The sequence below is a fragment of the Sus scrofa genome, chromosome 17 (assembly GCF_054392235.1).
Source record: "Sus scrofa isolate SSC_HxYL_T2T_F1_AM1 chromosome 17, Sscrofa_HxYL_maternal_Yorkshire_Landrace_v2.0, whole genome shotgun sequence".
Lineage (NCBI taxonomy): Eukaryota > Metazoa > Chordata > Mammalia > Artiodactyla > Suidae > Sus > Sus scrofa.
Genome location: NC_139399.1, coordinates 69,498,836 through 69,516,441, shown reverse-complemented (window position 1 = coordinate 69,516,441; position 17,606 = coordinate 69,498,836). Strand labels below are relative to the sequence as shown.

General features: G+C 65.9%; 2 protein-coding genes across 7 annotated transcripts; one reads left to right on the top strand and one right to left on the bottom strand.

Annotated features, from left to right (window-relative positions):
* The first annotated feature begins 1,046 nt into the window (after nucleotides 1-1,046).
* CABLES2 (Cdk5 and Abl enzyme substrate 2) lies at nucleotides 1,047-14,497 on the top strand. 3 transcript variants are annotated; one of them, XM_085003330.1, is made up of 11 exons: nucleotides 1,047-1,441; nucleotides 6,714-6,832; nucleotides 8,225-8,296; nucleotides 8,394-8,486; nucleotides 9,436-9,513; nucleotides 9,733-9,841; nucleotides 10,299-10,464; nucleotides 10,824-10,927; nucleotides 11,070-11,176; nucleotides 12,074-12,278; nucleotides 12,413-14,497. In XM_085003330.1, the coding sequence occupies exons 4-11, from the start codon at nucleotides 8,458-8,460 to the stop codon at nucleotides 12,551-12,553; spliced, it is 939 nt and encodes a 312-aa protein (XP_084859456.1). In that variant the 5' UTR covers nucleotides 1,047-1,441; nucleotides 6,714-6,832; nucleotides 8,225-8,296; nucleotides 8,394-8,457; the 3' UTR covers nucleotides 12,554-14,497. The 3 variants fall into 3 exon arrangements, 2 of the variants coding, with proteins under 2 accessions (XP_084859456.1, XP_001924544.1); XR_014832036.1 differs by lacking the exon at nucleotides 6,714-6,832 and having other exon boundaries at nucleotides 9,733-9,990; XM_001924509.5 differs by lacking the exon at nucleotides 6,714-6,832.
* A 108-nt stretch (nucleotides 14,498-14,605) lies between these two features.
* On the bottom strand, nucleotides 14,606-15,859 carry RPS21 (ribosomal protein S21). 4 transcript variants are annotated; one of them, XM_085002502.1, is made up of 6 exons: nucleotides 15,742-15,859; nucleotides 15,519-15,581; nucleotides 15,372-15,435; nucleotides 15,164-15,235; nucleotides 14,755-14,933; nucleotides 14,606-14,671 (listed from the first exon to the last, which is right to left on the bottom strand). In XM_085002502.1, the coding sequence occupies exons 2-6, from the start codon at nucleotides 15,566-15,568 to the stop codon at nucleotides 14,662-14,664; spliced, it is 375 nt and encodes a 124-aa protein (XP_084858628.1). In that variant the 5' UTR covers nucleotides 15,569-15,581; nucleotides 15,742-15,859; the 3' UTR covers nucleotides 14,606-14,661.
* Between the last annotated feature and the right edge of the window lie 1,747 nt (nucleotides 15,860-17,606).

Sequence of the window (17,606 nt, the reverse complement as noted above, 5' to 3'; positions counted from 1 at the left end):
TCCTCCTGCAAACAGGAGCTCCACCCCCACTCCCAGCACCTGCTCAGAAGAGAGAAGTGTTGAGTGCTGCCTGCAGTTCCATGCAGGAGCATCCACGGAGAGGCTGGGCAAACCCCACCAAGTACCCCATCTCCAGGCGCCCCTGTCAACCCCCACAGCATCCTGCAGTCGGAATCACTGTGCCTACCTGAAGGAAAAGTAAGCCCACAGGCAGAAAGGTGGACAGAGCAAGCCAGTGACACAGAGGTGGCTGCGGGACCCTGCTTCCCTCCCCCCACCCCCCAAGACACAAGGGAGTTCCTGGAGGTTCCAGAAGGCAACACCTGAAGCAGGAAGCCACAGGCTCTGAAGTCAGGGGTCCTGGGTACAGAGGAGGAAACAGGCCGGCCCTCCTCCCCACACTCAAGGTCGCCTAGATGCCGAGGGAGGTGCAGGATTCTGCCTGGGGCTGAAGGCCCCGCCCTGGCCCCGCCCGCCTGCCACCCAGGCAGGTGCCTTCTCCCCTCAGACCCGCGGTCTCGTCTTCCGTCAATGAGGGGGGCCCGGTGGCACCGCGGGCCATTCCTGGGGCTCCTCGAGGGGCGACCTAGACCCCAGACGGCGGGTGGCACAGCTCCAGCCCCTGCAACCCAGCCTCCGCCCCCGCAAAGATACACCCGGAGAGGGAAAGTCCGTTGGAGCCTAAAGACGAGGCTCGAGGGAGGCCGCTAACGTCACAACCCGGCAAGGGGAACCGGGCACTGCCACCCCGAAGCCGTGGCTGCCGAGGCGGGGAGGCGAACGTGCCGCCTCGCCGCTGCGAGGCTCCGAGCCAGACCTCGCGGGACCGGTCGGCGGGCAGACGTTCCGCTCCCGGCTCCCAGGAGCTTCATCCGATCCTCCGAGACCCGGGGGAGCCCACCCCCGGCCCCAGCCGCCCGCGCCGCTCTGGCCAATGGGAGGGCGCGATGCCGATGTATTTGCATGCGGGTGCGCCCCGGCCAATGGGCGGCGTGCGCGTGCGCGTGCGCGGCCGGCCGCGGCGCGCGCGGCCGGCCGGCGGGCTCAGTCGGAGGATGGCCGCGGCCGCGGCGGGTGGAGCCGCGGGCCCGTCCCCCGGCCCCGCCGCCAGGGCCCCTCCGCAGGCGCTGCGGCGGCGTGGGGACTCCCGGCGTCGCCAGGCCGCGCTCTTCTTCCTCAACAACATCTCGCTGGACGGGCGGCCCCCGAGCCTGGGCCCCGGCGGCGAGAAGCCCCCGCCGCCGCCCGCCGAGGCCCGCGAACCGCCTGCGCCGCCGCCGCCGCCGCCGCCGCCTCCCCCGCTGCCCGCGCCCCCCGCCGGCCTGCCGCAGTCTGGTCCTCCCGGCAGGGCCTCGGCGCCCCAGGGTCTGCTCAGCCCCGCGCCCGCGCCCACCGGCTTGGGCCTAGGCCTGGGCCTGGGCCTGGACGGGCAGCGCCAGAGGTAAGTGCCACCCGGGTCTCCTGGGGCCTGGGGGCGGCGGGGTGGCCCCGGGCAAGGTCAGCGCAGGGGTCGGGGGCTCTTGTCAGAGTCACCCGGGCTCAGGGTTGGGGTCACCTGAGGGTGGCAGAGTGGCCTGGAGCTGGGTCAGCGCAGAGGTGAAGGTGGCCTGGGGACCTCACAGCCCAGGACAGAGGGTCAGGGTGACCTGGGGGCCTCCAGCACAGGGGGCAGGGTGGCGAGGCGGCCCAGGCTGGCCCAGCTCCTAACGTGGGGGTGAGGCGACCCTCAGAGGATCCGGATCTGCTGATGACATGGGGTCAGAGCGGCCGGTCAGCGTAGGACTTGGAGATGCGGAGGTGCCCCTCGGCCATGCGACCCCCGACACACGGGCGGGGGGTCCTGGGCCCGGTCAGGGCGCAACAGGTTGGGATCTCCTGGGCCTTGCCAGCCCTGGAAGGGAGTCTTGCCTGGGCCCCGCCAGCCTAAGATGTCCCCTGGCCCTCTGTCACCCCTGGGATGTTAGGGGTTCCTGGAGCCCTGTCCCTGGGCTTAAGGGTCATGGTCCCTGAATTCCACCCCCACCCCGAATGTGGGGTCAGGGCCCCCGAACACGGGTCAGGGTTCCCTCGGCCGTTCTCAGACCGTAGACACAGAGCCTGTCGGCCCTGGACACGCCCCCTCCCCAACCCTCTGTCCTCAGCGCTGTGGACACAGGGGCTCAAAACCCTCCCCTGTGTGCTCCCCGCATTCTCTACACTGGGCGGCCGCCCCCACGTGGGCCGGGGTCCTCCCCATATTGTGACATCTGGCATCAGAGTCTCCCGCGCCAGGCCAGCCTCCCTGCCCCCCACAGCACAGCTGGTGGTCCCCAGAGCCCCCCACGCCCCCGCCTCCATTGTCCCGGCTCTGCTCAGCACCCCTGAGCCTGTAGACTCCCAGGTTGCAGTGACTTCCCTTGTGCCCCACCCCTGAGCTCTGCCCGGCTGGCCTGCCTTGTGCCCACATAGCGCCTGGCTGCTGGACACCCCACTTCTTCTCCCAGAGACCCTTCTCCCACAGCCCCCCCACAAAGCTGCAGCTCCCGACACCTTTGCGCACTGGCCCCCGGGTGACCCCTCTCCTCGCACCCTTCCTCCAGACCCCTGCACTGGCCTGGGCCCAGGACTGGCTGCTCATCACCTTCCCTTCTCAAGGGCCACTGTTGGCCTTTGGTCTGGGGGCAGAGCTGCTGAGCAGGCTCGCTCCGGGGCAGGCTCTGGAGCTGTGCAGAGTCCTGCAGCTGGTGCCCCGTGTGGGTGGGTGAGACCTGGAAGCCACCGTGGTTCCCTGGTGTCCGTCCAGAGGTGGCTCTTCTTACCTGGAGGTCACCATGTGGTTGCCTCGCACCCCTGGTCCTCAGGCAGGTCAAGGTGATGTGGGGTCTTCCCAGGGACTCGTGGTCGGGATGGAGTCCAGGATACAGCGCTTCTGGCCACACTGCTTGCCCTCACAGAGGTCTCCGTGGCCCTGAGGCCACCGTCCCACCCCATAGGTGGACAAGGGGAGGCAGAGGATGCCTGTGGCCTGACCCTGTCCGCCGACAGGCCAGCCAAGGCTCCGGAGGGGCTTAGGGCCCCGGTGGGACAGAGGGAGCAGTTTGCCTGACACCTCGCCCCCACCTCCCCGGGGAGATGGAACTGCGTCTCTGACGGGGCACTGATGCTTCTCGGTGGAAGGCCGTCCAGCTGGTCCTTGGCAGCCTGTCCCTGGCAGTGGTCATGCCCCCTGGCGGCCATCGGCCCAAGGACAGTCCCTCGCCACACCCAGTCTCCCTGGGGTCACTGTGACGCTCCAGGGCAGAGCGGTGACACCTTACGCTGTGTGAGGCCTCACATGCGCGGATGCGCGCGTGGTTCAGCAAGCAGTGCAGGCGCCCGGGTCGTGGGCCAGGCCCATTCCTGTGGGAGGGGCTTCTGGGAGGGTGGGCATTGCAACCCAGCGCCTGGGACCAGGGCCCTGCTGGCAGCGCTGCCTGGTGATGCTCTTGCCGTTTGTGAAGGCCGTGTGTGCAGAGGCCTGAGCTCTGAAGGACATGGGGACGGCTGGGACGTGGCACACCCGCTGCGCCCTCCACGGTCCCCTCGTCCCTCCACGCCTGCCCTCCCTGCCACTTGGCCTTCAAGTCCCATTCAGATGTCTTCCAGGCCCTTCGCGCAGTCGGCCCCTTCTCGGGCCCTAACAGCTGACGGCTCCCAGGGCAGGCACTGCCCGTCTTGCACTGCTCCCCAGGCCCAGAGGAAGGGTGGCTGGCCTGGCAAAGGGGGCTGCCAGCTACAGGCTGTGGACTTCGAGGGTCGGTTATTTGGGGAACAAGATGCAAGGGTCTCTCCCCAGAATCTGTGTTATGAGTGCGGCGGTGGGGCCCAGGCCCTGGGAGCAGAGCTGCCTGGAATCCCAGCCCCACTGCCCAGGGGCTCTGTGACTTGGAGCAGGTGGCACTGGTCTCTGAGCCTCCGTTTGCTCCTTTGTGAAATGGGCTTGCGTTAGGCACTACCTGCCTGCCAGAGGGCTGTTGTGAGGTCAGATGCCTGGCAGGGGCTCAGCGGGGTTGGCAGAGTGGCCAGGGCCAGGCGTTATGTCCAGGTGGCCCAGGGGGGTGCTCCCTGCTCAGTGCACCTGAGGCGGGGGTGGGGGGGGTCCCACCCTGGCATGGCTTTTTTCTGCTAAGGACCACTCATTCAACAAGCACGCACGAGGGCCTGCAACGTGCCGGCCCGAGCTCAGGCCAGATAGAGTGGGGTGCTGGCTGACCGGCAAGACCGCCGCCCACCCTCTCCAGGCAGAGCAGGGTTCAGTGTCGTGCTGGCACCTGTCCGCTGCCCGACGTGAGAAAGCGGTCACAGCAGTGGCTCGGCCGGTTCCCGGATGGTCTGACCCCCTGACGGCAGCCCCTTCGCTGGGCCCCCGGCCGGCTCTAGGTGGTCCCCAGACCTGACCGCAGTCCTTCTTCTCTGGCTGGGTGTGCTTTTCCGTTACAAAGTGAAGGAAGTTTATCCGGCACGGAAACAAGGTGGGAAAAGCAGCCGCGGGCCCCTGTCTGTGAGCGCGTCTCGGGGCAAGGCGGGTGTGCAGAGGGGCCACCCTAAGCGTGAGCGGGGGGCGGGCAGGCCCGAGATCGACGCAGTGGTCGCTGTGCCCTCTTGACAGCCTCCCCTGCCCCGACCCCTCATCCCTAAAGAGGCAAACGCAGGGGGCCTTGGGCCAGTCGCAGAGGACGCAACTGGGCTCGTGTGACGTGGGCGCGGCTTAGCAGAGACGGGCCCCTGGCTCCCTGGGCCTCGTGTCTGGCTGGACGGCCGAGGCAGCGGAAAGCCCGGGCTTTGTTGGTGGCAGTTTGTGTGAGGCACTTGTACACACAGCGGGGGCGGGGGGGGGGTGGGGGGGTGGCGCAGGCACCCGGCACCGCCCCTCCCCACACCCGGCGCACCGCGGGGGCTGCTTCCAGTGGGGTCCGCGTCCGGGCGTGTGAAGGCGGCCTCCTGCTGACGGCCGGGCTGCTTCAGACAGAGCTGCTGGAAGGGTCCCTTCCAGCCTGTGGGACCTGGGGCGGCCCATGCTCAGCATTCGGACGGATTCCAGGAGTTTCCAGAATGGCTGAGCCGGGCGCGCAGGGTGCCATCCTGCTGGGGGCCACGGGGGTCCCGCCTCAGGACTCCCAAAGGGCGACCGGCTCCGCCCGGTTTGGCCCCTGGGAGGCCTCCTGTCCACCCGGGCCCCGTGCCTCCCGTGGGGCGGCATGGCCCCCGTTTCCCTTGCTCTCTGAGAGGCGCGGGGCCCAGCGGGGTCCCCTCAGCACCTGAGCGCGGTGGTGTTCCTGGGACTGTGCAGACCCCTTCTCTCCCACTCTTGAAGTGTCACACGGGGACGTCCCAGTCACCCGATCACCGCTGTGCTCGGAAGCAGCCTGAGGCTCGGGGAGCAGGAGGCGGGCCGCGTGGCCGGGGCTGGGCCTGCAGGGCTCAGGCTCCGGGCCGCCGTCGTCCGCCTTGGCCCAGCCTTTGGACCCAAACCGCACCACGCAGAGCACGCCGAGTTCAGGAGCGGAGCCCTGAGCAGAGCAGCTCACCCGGGGTCGGGAGGGCCGTGCGGCTCCCGCCAGCTCTGTGCCTCCGGGTCCCTCCAAGCTGCGGGTCGTGAGCATGGAGCGTGTGTGCCTGCCGTGTCACAGAGGCAGAGAGAGGGGAAGCCCTCAAGACGGAGACCCGCGAAAGCCGAGCTCTGAGAGCCGAGGGGCCTCCTCCGGCGCTGAGCCGAGACCCACAGGGAGCGAGCCGCGCCGCAGGGCTGGCTCCCCAGCGCCCGGGGCCCCGCCGGGCGGTCCTCAGCTCTGCAGATGAGGCCCCGGGGAAATTACCTGAGGAAGCCACGCGGGATCCTCCCCGGGCGCCGAGCCCAGCCCCGCGGGGCAGGACACACACACCCCGCCAGGGACGGCGCGTCCCCGCAGACCGGCTTGGCTGCCCGGCTCGGTCCTGCAGGCCCAGCTCAGCAGGGCGTCCTCTCAGGGCATCGCCCGCTGTGGGGCCCTCCTCACCTGCCCCTTCCCAGGCCGCCTGGGATGCTGGGGGCCTGCCTGGCACCCTCCCCGCTGCCATCCTGGCCGCTCCTCCCGCCTGGGTCTCCCCACCGATTCGGCCTGCACGTTCGCATCTCCCCCACTTGCCTCCTGGCCGGGCCGGGCCCCTCCTCCACCATGTGGGGCAGGCGGGCGCACAGCCCCCTCTGGCTTCAGGGCCACCATGGGGCACCCTGCGTTTTACTGGGTTTCTCTCTTCAGTTCTAGTTTCTTTTCAACCAGTTTCTGTTGCCTTTGTCATTTTAAAGACTTAAGTAGAGCAGGGCCCTCACGTCAGGGTGACAGCTGGCTCTGATCTTGGGCAGGTGCCGAGCCCCCTGTGCCACCGAACGCAGTTGAGCACTGGTGTGCGGTGGCAGCTCCAGCGCCCTTGCTGGCAGGTCAGCCCCAGCGTGATGGTGCCTGTCCCTCTCGCCAGCTCCTTGAGGACACGCTGGCTCTTAGTGATCTGGGCTAACCAACCCCCAGGGGGCCTAACCACGCCCAGGGGTCCTGCTGGGAGTGGGGGGTGGTCCGCAGATGCAGCGGGGAAGGTGGCGCCTGGACAGGCCTTAGCTTCCGGACATGGCCTCGGTGACGAGCCCTCCTCCGTGTCCCCTCCACGGAGGCCCAGGCCAGCTCATGCCTTATTGAAATGGCTGCTGTTGACCATTTCAGGACAGGACCCGCCTTGCTTTGCCTCCTAAGCGCGGAGCCCCACGTGCCAGGAGCCGTCCCTCATGAGGCAGTGGGCACGGGGCCCCCCTCTGTGGCTTTGACCTAAGCCGTCCCTGCTGGTGAGACATGCATGTTGGCCGAGACCACAGCGGTGGCCTTGGTGGCAAGATTTGTGATCTTGGCCCGAGGGTGCAGCCTGCCAGTGCCAGTGCCTGGGGTGGGGGTACCTCCTGGCTCCCCAGTGCGCACCGGGTGCTGCTAAGGCCAAACATCCCGGTTTGTCTCTCGGGCAGCCCCAGCACCTCATCCCCCAGAGGGCTGGTGGAGCCCAGCTGTCATTGGCAGCTGATCCCTAGTCCCCTTCCGTGGTCACCGGTACACGCTCCTTCCTGGCCACCCGGCACGGCTGGGCCTCTGGGCTTCAGCCTCTGGCCTGACCTCGGCTGCATGTGCCCCTCCTGAGGAGTTGCTGCGGCCGTCCCCCCAGCTCTGGCGCGCCTGACCACGCGGCCACACACCGATGCTCAGATGCTCCTCGGTGCAGGTCCCCCAGCCTCCTTTCCTCCTTGTCACCGCGCAGGGCTTTGCTCCGAGAGGATCCCAGCCACCGGGCCTGGATGGTGCTGGCCAGGGGCTGTGCGAGGCTGGGTCTGCCGCACCCACTGGCTCCTTTGATGCCTCTGGCGGGGGTGGGGGTGCGGGAGGCGAGGGCCACTGAGCCAGGTGAGCTCAGAACGCTCCCTGCGTCCCCCCGCCCCGGGCAGCCCAGGTGTACGCCTCCCTGCCGCCGTCCTGGGGTGGCAGGTGGTGCCACAGCTGAGCTGAGCCTGGGGTCGAGGATGTGGCCACGGGAAGAGCTGGAGCAAGAAGGTTCCAGACCGAGGGAACAGCCCTTGCGAGGGCCCTGAGGCTCATGCAGGGAGCAGGGGCAATGAGGGCAGCCCGGCCAAGAATGAGAGGCCTGGGCTGCGCTCTGAGGGCTCCCGGGCCAGGGACAGAGGCCGGTTGTCAGCTCTGGCAATGGCTCTAAGCAGGGGCTTCATGGCTCTGGCACCGGAGTAAGCCAGAGGGTTGGCAAGACGTGTGCTGCTCTGACATCCAGCCCTGCAGAGCCGCTCTGGGCCCCATCTAGCCCCCCACACCGCCTCCCCAGGCTTCTGCCAGCCCCTCAGACCTGAGGGGCCTCCCCAAAGCCCCTCTCTGCCTGCAGCCTGCTGTGGGCAAGCGGGTCATGCCCACGGGTCCCGGGCCTGCAAGGGCTGAGCTACCAGAGGCGGCTGGCCGCCACCCCGCCCAGCGCCCCATCTCCCTCAGATTCTGATGGCAAACTCTGTCCCTGGGTGGCCCTGCTCAGCACTCAGGCCTTCCCCACAGGAGGCTTCTGGCCCATGGCCGGGCCACCCTTCCCGAGGGAGGAGCCTGGGGCCTGAGAAGCAGGTGGGGCCTGGGGGAGGGGGCCCGCAAGGCAGCCTCCGGGCTGTGTCCTGAGCCCTGCTGTGTCCTCCTGACAGAAGGCGAGTCGCCTCCCAGCGCTGCTCCCTCGAGTTTCTGGAAGACGCCGTGGGATGTGCCTCAGTTCAAAGGTTAGGCGCCCGCCCGCCCCAAGGCCTGCGCCCCCGCCACACTCCTGGGGCCAGAACAGGTCGCAGGAGGGAAGACTGACCTGCTTTTCACCTGCAGAACCAAGCCTATCTCGGGCTCCCCGCGACACAAGGGCCTGAAGAAGACCCACTTCATCAAGAACATGCGGCAGTACGACACCAGGAACAGCAGGTACCCGCCGGCGGCGCCGAGGCCTGGGGCCCGGGCCATGCCCAGGGTCCTGTCCTCCAGGGCACGAGGGCGTACCCAGAGCCCGTTCCACGTCCCTGCCCATCCCACACGCCTCCCTCTGGAGTCACCAGCTGCCGGGGCCGCAGCACACCCCAGCCTCGGGTCCAAGTGCTGACGTGCTGGAGCACTGGCGACAGTGGCAGGCAGAGCGGCAGGATGTGTCCAGGAGAGAGAGGGTGGCTTTATGCGGGAAGCACAGAGGGCACCTGGCTCGCCTGAGCTGGGGAGCAAGGTGGCAGCAGTGCCCACAGCCCTCGGAGGCCCTGGGTCTGTAGTCCAGGCGGGGGCAGTTCCTGTCGCTTGTCCCTCACGCCCCACCCTGCTGACCCTGAGCCGGCACCCTGACCCAGAGGGCCCCCCACCCATCCCCCTTCCTGCTGGAGGCCACGCCAGGTCGAGGAGCCCACAGTGGCCCAGCACGGTCCCCAGCACCACAGGCTCAGCCTGGCGCTGAGGAGCGGGCCGGCCGGAGCCGAGCCCAGGGAGCGAAAGGCCATGCTTCCGGCCGGGCCCCACGCAGGGCCCCACTCAGGCCGGTTCGACTCAGGACACAGGGTGGGTGCCTTCGGAAGCTGTCAGGCTCCTGCCCTTGGGCCCCCTGAGGACGGTCCCCTGAAGAGAACGGTCCTCGGGGCTGGCGCCTCTGCCTCTTGTGTCCTCCAAAGCCTGGCCTCCTGCCTCCACCTACCTGCCGCCAGCGTGCACTGCGTGGAAGGGCTGGCTCGCCAAGGGGACAAGACAGGGCGCCCTCAGGAAGCCCCTGGAGGGAACCAGCAAAACGCTCCCCTGGCCACTGGGCCGCCTTAGCCCGCGGGCGCCCAGGTCTAGGCGGGAAGGAGCCTCCCTGCAAAGGCCTGCCGCCCCGTGCTGACCCCCGCCCTCCCCGCAGGATCGTGCTGATCTGCGCCAAGCGGTCCCTGTGCGCGGCCTTCTCGGTCCTGCCCTACGGAGAAGGCCTGCGTGTCAGGTGAGCGTGGGCCCCGCTGGCTGGGGGACAGGGGCCCGTGGGCAGCTTCCACCGAAGCTTCTCGGGAGCCCTGCAGCGCGCCCGGGTCCTGGTTCTCTGGGAGGCACCGCTCATTGATCAGGCTGCTGAACCCGGGTGTCTGGGCCGCTCCTCCGGGAGGGCGCCGCGTGCGTCCCCGTGACCCGTCCAGGCAGCTGTGTCCCGTCCTGTGTGTTGCAGTGACCTGAGGGTGGACAGCCAGAAGCAGAGGCATCCGTCGGGCGGCGTCTCCGTGTCTTCAGAGATGGTCTTTCAGTTGGAGGGCGTCGAGCTGGGGGCCGATGGAAAGGCAAGAGTCGCCACCACGTGCAGGCAGGGCTCACGAGTGTCGGGGGGCGCGCCCCACGTTGTGTTTCACTTAGCCTCCTAAGATGCACGTTCCCGTGGGAGGAAGCCACCTGGCCCCTACAAACAGGCCGGTCGCCCCGCAGCGGCCAGGTGACGAGAGCACCGCCAGCGGTGAGGGTGTGGGAGGCCAGGGGCTGGAGGAAGGGAGGAGCTCCAGGCTGCAGACCCCGGATGAGCAGATGAGCAACAGGGCTGGGGGTATTCTAGAAGCTTCCCGGGAGTGAGCAGCATGAGCCCTGGGTGGTGGGAGCTGCAGTGGTCCCTTCCTTGTCCGCGAGTGTGGGAGCATCTGTGTGGGACCCTCCTGCCACAGGAAGGAGCGGGCAGAGCTGCCTTGACCTCTGGTCTTAGACGGGGTCGCAAGGCTGAGGCCACTGCCGCTGCCACTGCCTTTCCAGGTCGTGTCTTATGCCAGGTTCCTGTACCCCACCAACGCCCTGGTCACACTCAAGCCAGACAGCCACGTTCCACCGCCTCAGCCCCGGCCCAGCATCCCCCGCACCCTGCTGGCGTCCAGATGCAAACCTGGCCCCCCCAGGGCGGCGCCTGCCGGCACGGAGCTAGGTAACCTAAGGGCCCTGGCCGGGTGCAGAGCAGGCAGCCAGGGCCACCATGTGGCCAGCAGACCATGTCACCTCCAAGCCCCCGGGCCTCAGCCCAGGCTTGGGGAGTGGGGTCAGCCGCAGCCTCTCAGGAGGGGGCTCCCCACACAGCACACACCTGTGCATCTGCCAACGTCCTGCCTCCCACCCAGGTCTCGGGGAGGGGACCTCACCAGGAGCCCCCAGGACCCTGGCACTTCACTCCCCTTGTCCACAGTGACGCCCTGGCGCTGGACGGGCTCTGGCTGAGGCCTGGGTCGGCACAAGCCGTTGAGCGGCACTCTAGGCTCACGGTGGCTCAGAGCCACGCTCTGCTTGCAGGGGCCGACATGGGGGATCCCCTGGAGTACAACCCGAACCTCCTGGACGACCCTCAGTGGCCCTGCGGCAAGCACAAGCGTGTCCTCATCTTTGCGTCCTACATGGTACACAGGGCTGCCCTCGGGGTCGGGGGGGGGCAGCTGCGGTGGGCCACGCGCCCTGCCCTGGGGTCAGCCTCACCGCGGCGTCAGGGCGCAGCGTGCAGGCGTCCCCGGGGCTGCGTGGGGACGGCCTCCTCTGTTGCAGACCACGGTGATAGAGTACGTGAAGCCCTCCGACCTCAAGAAGGACATGAACGAGACCTTCCGGGAGAAGTTCCCACACATCAAGCTGACGCTGAGCAAAATCAGGAGGTAAGGGGGGCCGAGGCGGGCGTCCCCGAGCCCGCTGCTGAGACGAGGCCTTCCTCGAACCCACTTCTGGGAGTTCCCGTCATGGCTCAGTGCAGTGATTAAGGAATTCGACTAGAAATCAGGAGGTTGTGGGTTCGATCCCTGGCCTCACTCAGTGGGTTAAGGATCCAGCGTTGCCATGAGCTGTGGTGTAGGTCACAGATGCGGCTTGAATCTGGTGTGGCTGTGGCCGTGGCCAGCAGCTGCAGCTCTGATTCGACCCCTAGCCTGGGAACCTCCAGGCCGTGGGTATGGCCCCAGAAAAGACAAAAAGACACCCCCCCCAAAAAAAAAAAAAAAACCACTTCTGATGCGTAACCTGTGCCAGGCCTGGTTGGCTCTGCTCTCCTGTTTCCGGTAGATTCCTGAGCTTCATAAGCTCAGTGCACCCCTCCTAAGCCCACCCTTGCCAGCCAGCCAGGCCAGTAGCAGCAGCTCCGTCCTGCCTCCCGGGAGGTCAGGCCCTCTTGGTGCTTCTGCCAGCCCTTCCCAGGAGTTCCCCCTCACAGGTGCCCACAGCCCGTGAGGCGGGCACTGTGACCAGCCCCACAGCGAGTGGTCCAGACCACCATCAGCGCCACACCTCTGGGCCTTTGCACTGCTGCTCCCTCCCCACACCAGCCCCACCCCTGCTGCCCCAGGAGCACAGGGACTCAGTCCTCTGTGGGGTCCTCTTGAGAACAGGTGGAGGGGTGCCTCAGAGGCCAAGACCAGGCTGCTGCCTGCCTGCCAAGCTCTGGGCCTGAACACGGGGTCGTGCCCTCCGGCAGGAAATGTCACTTTTCCAGGGGCCCAAAGGCACATCAGGGAGCGCCACTTCCTGGCCCCACAGCCCTTGGCTCCCATGTAAACCCACAGTTTGAAACGAGAGATGCGAAACCTGTCTGAGGAGTGTGGGCTGGAGCCCGTGACCGTGTCCATGGCCTACGTATACTTCGAGAAGCTCGTCCTGCAGGGCAAGCTCAACAAGCAGAACCGCAAGCTGTGCGCAGGCGCTTGCGTGCTGCTGGCGGCCAAGATCAGCAGCGACCTGCGCAAGAGCGACGTGAAGCAGCTCATTGACGTGAGTCTGCCCCGCCCCGCCCCGGCCCCGCCCCGCCCCGGCCCCGCCCAGCCCTCCGGCCCCGCCCCGCCCCGCGCCGGCTCCGCCCCGCCCCGCGCTGGCTCCGCCCACTCAACCCCTTTCTCTTTGCGCAGAAGTTAGAAGAAAGGTTTCGATTCAACAGACGGGATCTGATTGGGTTTGAGTTCACGGTGCTCGTGGCCTTGGAACTTGCTCTCTACCTTCCCGAGAGCCAGGTCTTACCTCATTACAGGCGCCTCACGCAGCAGTTCTAGCCGGCCGCCGCGGGCGTTTGCGGGCGCTGCGGGGCGCACCCCGCGGGCAGTGCCGCCTCCTCCACCTTGGCTTCCTCGGAGCGGGCCTGCTTCCACGCCAAAGCACACTCCCCACCGCCACGGTATTTCTGAGCCCCCTGGCGTTCTTCCGCGAACCAGTGCGGGGTTTGTTACTGCTTCTTCTTTCCCTGTGCCTGAGACGGGTCTGGCACCAGCACGTGGATGTGCGCTGCGCGGGGCTGAATCCTGCCTCTTCAGCGCCTTTCTCCTTTGCGTGAGCCAGCCCTCTGCAAACCACCGTAGTCACTGCACTAGCATCTGCGGAGACCTGGGTTTCCAGAGCTCACTGGACGCCCTGAATTGCTGGAGTGACCCTGACAAAGCATTCATCTTGGCTCTCTCAGGTTTTCAGAAGTGGGAACTGCACTGGCCCCAGCAGCCCCTCGGGGGTTGCCGGCCCCACCTCCACCCCACCCTGACCGCCCGCCGCCGGCAAGGCTCTGGCATCAGCCTGGGCCCCGGCGAGTGGACTCCTGGCTGGTCTTGATCTTGCTTTTACTCTCGGGCCTCTGTTCTTGCGAGGATCGTGTCACTGTGAAGCCCTGATGCCCCGACTGTCACACACCCCAGCAGGCCTCTGGCACGGGCACTAGCCCACCCCACACGCAGGGACGCGTCTCACCAGGAACACCCCACCGGCCCATGACACTTAGGACCTGCAGGAGGGCTGAGTTGCTGGCTCTTGGTCTTCCTGAGCAATACTGCAGAGAAAACCCATTATTTATTGTCATGTAGGACTTGCTTCTGTAGGTCTTTTTTTCCTGAGGGAACAAAAGCGTGTTAAAGAGACCTGAAGTTGTGACTTGAATCACACTTGACCCTCAAGCAGGAGGAGACTGATCACTTCCCGGCCTTGCCTCCCTGGAAGGGCTGGTGCCCGGGCCTTTTCCCCATGGGCACGAAGTGGCTTCTCCACACCACGGTCTCCAGCTCTTGCGTGTGCTTTGCTGCCCGCCCGAACACTGAAGACCAAGGAGGAGTTTCTCCCTTGAGAGTCGGCTGCTCACAAAATGACTGTGTTGGCTGGGCCATGAAGCTGCTGTCCTACTGCTGTCCTAGAAAGCTGTCACTGGAGGGGCTCTGGGACAGCCCCACCCTGCATTCTGCCCATGTGGACTGGTGCTTTTGCAGAAAGGAGTTGCCAGCACTCAACCAGCAGCAGCTGCTGAGACCCCAGCAGAGGTGTGGGACGGCCACCTGCAGGCCTGCTCCCACCTGCCTGCTGTGTTCAGTCACTCAGTTGGGCTGAGGGGGACAGCAGGCCAGAGACAGAGCCCACGTGGGTTTACCGAGTGCCTCTTCCCCGTCCTCCTGCCCAAGACCACCCCGGACCCGATGTGCACCAGGGGGGTTTTGAAGGATGAAGCTGCTAGGCCCCAGGCAACTCTTCTAGGTGACCTGTCCTGCCATCACAGGTCTCACGGACACGAACACGTGCTGCAAGGGACCGACTTCCAAAACTGTACGTTGCTGGTTTACAATTAGCCTCAAGGGACCCGTCTTGGGGGTTTCTATACAGACATTAGGATGGCTGGAGTAATTTAAGTTTGCGTGTCCACGTAGTGAGGTTTTCTCGTTCACCAAACCCACCTGTAACCTTCCCCTTTGTGTGCTGCACCCTTTTTAATGATGTCAGGAGCTGCCACTGTGTGGTACTCCAGTGAAGCCAGTATTTAAGGCATTTAACTTCAGCCTAAACTGTCCCCCCCCACCCCCGAACCTGCCCAGACATGAGTCCAAGGGCCTTGTGCCGCCCCCTCAGCACCGGGCAGGTGTTGTGGATTTAAATGTGTGCTTAGTGGTCATCTGACCTAAGTCATGTGTCATGGATCTGTTAGCAAAGTCATGTACTTGTGCTTTTAAGTAAAATCTGGTTTTGCAGTATGCCTTTCAGGTGACAGGCCCCTTCCACTCACAGCAGATACCCCAGCCCCGACCCTCAGAGCCCAGAGGAGAGACCACCATCCCTCCCAAGCAGACAGTGAAACAACAGACGGATTTGCACGATTTATTTATGACAAACATTCCACATGTGTGAGCCTCGCCAGTCAGAAGTTCCTAGAAAAGGAAGAAAGATATGAAAATCTGGCTTCTGAAGAAGCCCCCCCCCCAGCCCTCTGCCCACACGCCGACCCTCTTACTTTGAGACGATGCCGTCGGCCTTGGCCAGCCGGAGAATGGAGTCGTCTGACTCTCCCTGGCAAGAAAAGCACCCTGAGACCACTGTCCAGAGGTCCAGCCACACCCCGGCCCAGCCGGACCACAGGAGGCACAGCAGCAGTGGGCAGACACTTAGCAGTGCAGGAGAGGCCCTGGGGATCTGAGGTCAAGGCCCATCTGTGTCTCTTATCAGGATGGCCCTTTCTTGGGACCCCCAAGCACCCCTCTTCCACCCCCCTCCCTCCCCCCGGGAAGGGGCTGGCAGCAGCACAGTCCAGTCCAACAGGCTCTGGCCCGTTCTGCCAACACATCTGCTCAGACCTGAGGACACGCAGGGAGAGACCATTTCCCTGCTCAAAAGGCCAGTGAAAGAGACCAGGGGACACTCACCATCCTGCGAATGGCACCACAGATGGCGTAGGTTTTAAACTGGCCGTTGAACCTGCCTGTCACCTTGTCAACCTGTAAGTCAGGAAGGGGGGTCACGAAGAGGCGCACCCGAACGCCTTTAGCTCCAAGCCCGGGGTTCAGAAGTCAACACGCAGACCAGTCCGGCAGACCTTGCGCCCTCCCCGGCGCAGAGATCCTCCCGACTCACCTCGGCCACGTTCATCTGGATGGACGCGTGGTCCTTGGCGCCGATGATGCGGTTGCTGGCGGAGCTGCGGGGGGCGGGAGGGCAGTGAGCGGGGAGGGGCTCGCTGGGAGCGGTTGGGGGGATTACGGGGCGGTGGGGAGCGCTCACCATTTTCGAGGCACGTATAGGTCCACGAACTCGCCCGCGTCGTTCTGCATGTTGAAGGCACGCCTGCGGGACCCCAAGCGGTGCCGTAAGGAAAGGGCCGCGCGCCCCTTCCCACCCACCCGATCCCCGCGCCATGCCCCTTCCCAGGCCCGACTCCGGTCGCCGCGCGGTCCCCCGGGCCAGGCCCCGACCCCCCCCGCCGTGCCCCCGGCCCGACTCGAACCCCGATCCCTGCGCGGTCCCCCTGCCCAGGCCCCGAGCCCAGCCGCGCGGCCCACCTTGTGTCACCACGATGAGCGCGAGCGCAGAAAGGAAGGGCCGGTTCCCCCGGCAGCACTACTGGCGGACGGGGGCGGGGCCTCGCGAGTACTTCCGGTTCTCCCGCGCTGCCTCGAGTCTGCGCGGAGAGCGGTGCGGGCCGAGCCGACGCACTTCCGCTTCCGGTGGGCGAGAGCCTCCGGGCGTCTGCGCTGCGGTCTCGGCCCCCCTGCGGCTCCTGGCCGTCTCGGCTGCGCCCCCAGGCTGGTTGGCGTGCGGGGCTGGCGGCCGGCGCGGGAGTGCTGGGACGGACCGCGCTCGTCTGAACGTGAGAGGTGTAGACCGTGCCGGGGACTCACCCCGGGAAACTAGCCAGGCAACGCGGAGATGGACGCAGGAGGGGCGTCGTGGGTTATAAGAGCAAAGGGTGCGGCGAGCCCCTGCGGTCCTGAGGGAGGCCGGGAGGAGCGGCGGGGCTGCGGCGGGGGACACCCTCGGGTTAGAAGCCAACCCCTCGGGAAACCAGGACCAAGCTGCGAAGGCGCTTGGCCAAGCCCAGTGGCAGAGCCCCCACAGCCCTTGCCCTGCACCATCGGGCCCCTCCCCAGGACTCTCCCCCACCGCATCACCCCCGCTACACCTCCATGGAGCAGTACTGACGGAGAGGCCCATTCCTGCGGCCAGGAATTTGTTGGTGAAGAAAACGGGAAACTCCTAGAGTGCAGAATTAATGTCCCAGAGCCCCCTGCCCACATTCCTGGGAGTGTGTGCGCGGCAGCCTGTCCCTTTGGGACTTCATCTCCGATGAAACGGAAGGCCCCTCCCGGGTGGACCCCAGGCCACACACGTCTTGTCTCCCGCTGCTGCCACCCTCCCATCCTTCAAGTCTGGTCTCCCCCATCACTTCCGCACCTGAGTCTCGGCTCGCCCAGGTGGGGGCTCTCCCAGGGCGGGCTCTGCTCACCGAGTGGGACTGCACATAGTAGGTGTACGAAGCCAGTGAACGTGCACACGATCCCTATCAGCCTGGCCCCACGGGGCCTTGTCTGAATCATGGCCAACTTCCATGGAGCTCTGGGCCTGGCGGGGACTGAGGCCACAAGTTCCTTCATACCTGTGTTTGGGTGGGCAGCGTGTCTGCTGTTGTTTCCATGGGACTCCAGCGGCTGGGTATCAGGCGTGAGGTCACCAAGGCCAGCACCTTGTAGAAGGGTCACTCAGTGTCTGTGCCAGCCCCGAGAGAGAGAAAGAGAGAGAGAGGTGTGCTTTGTCCAGGCCCCCCAGCACATGCACAGGTATTACATGTTTATGTTTGTGGCAGGGGTCTGCACAGCTGGCCTACCTGTCCAGCTAGGCCTGGTCTTCAAGAGATTCTGTAGGAGTTACTGCTGTGGCACAGTGGGTTAGGAGTCGACTGCAGTGGCTCAGGTCACCCCCAGCCTATTGCAGTGGGTTAAAGGAGCCGGCCTTGCCGCAGCCGTGGCATAGATTTCAATCCCTAGCCCAGGAACTTCCACATGCTGCAGCGTGCAGCCATACCATTTTCTAAAAATAAATTTTAAAAAAGATTTATCTCTAACTGGAAGGCAAGAGACAGAGTAGCAGGAGAGTGGCAGAGAGGGGCCTGCCAGAGTCTTAGCCCCGAAATAAACCCTCGTGTATACAGTCAAGTGATTTCTGATGAGAGTGCCAGGACCATTTAAGAGAGAAAGGGGAGTTCCTGTCGTGGCACAGCGGAAATGAATCCGACTAGGAACCGTGAGGTGGCCGGTTCTATCCCTGGCCTCGCTCAGTGGGTTAAGGATCCAGCATTGCCGTGAGCTGTGGTGT

Coding starts and splice junctions, on each gene's coding strand:
- CABLES2 (XM_001924509.5), top strand. CDS start 1,056: ATGGCCGCGGCCGCGGCGGGTGGAGCCGCGGGCCCGTCCCCCGGCCCC. Junction 8,487..9,435: donor TACGACACCAGGAACAGCAG/GTACCCGCCGGC, acceptor CCCTCCCCGCAG/GATCGTGCTGATCTGCGCCA. Junction 11,177..12,073: donor ACGCTGAGCAAAATCAGGAG/GTAAGGGGGGCC, acceptor GTAAACCCACAG/TTTGAAACGAGAGATGCGAA.
- RPS21 (XM_085002502.1), bottom strand. CDS start 15,568: ATGCAGAACGACGCGGGCGAGTTCGTGGACCTATACGTGCCTCGAAAA. Junction 15,436..15,518: donor CTATACGTGCCTCGAAAATG/GTGAGCGCTCCC, acceptor CGCCCCCCGCAG/CTCCGCCAGCAACCGCATCA. Junction 15,236..15,371: donor TCCAGATGAACGTGGCCGAG/GTGAGTCGGGAG, acceptor CCTGACTTACAG/GTTGACAAGGTGACAGGCAG.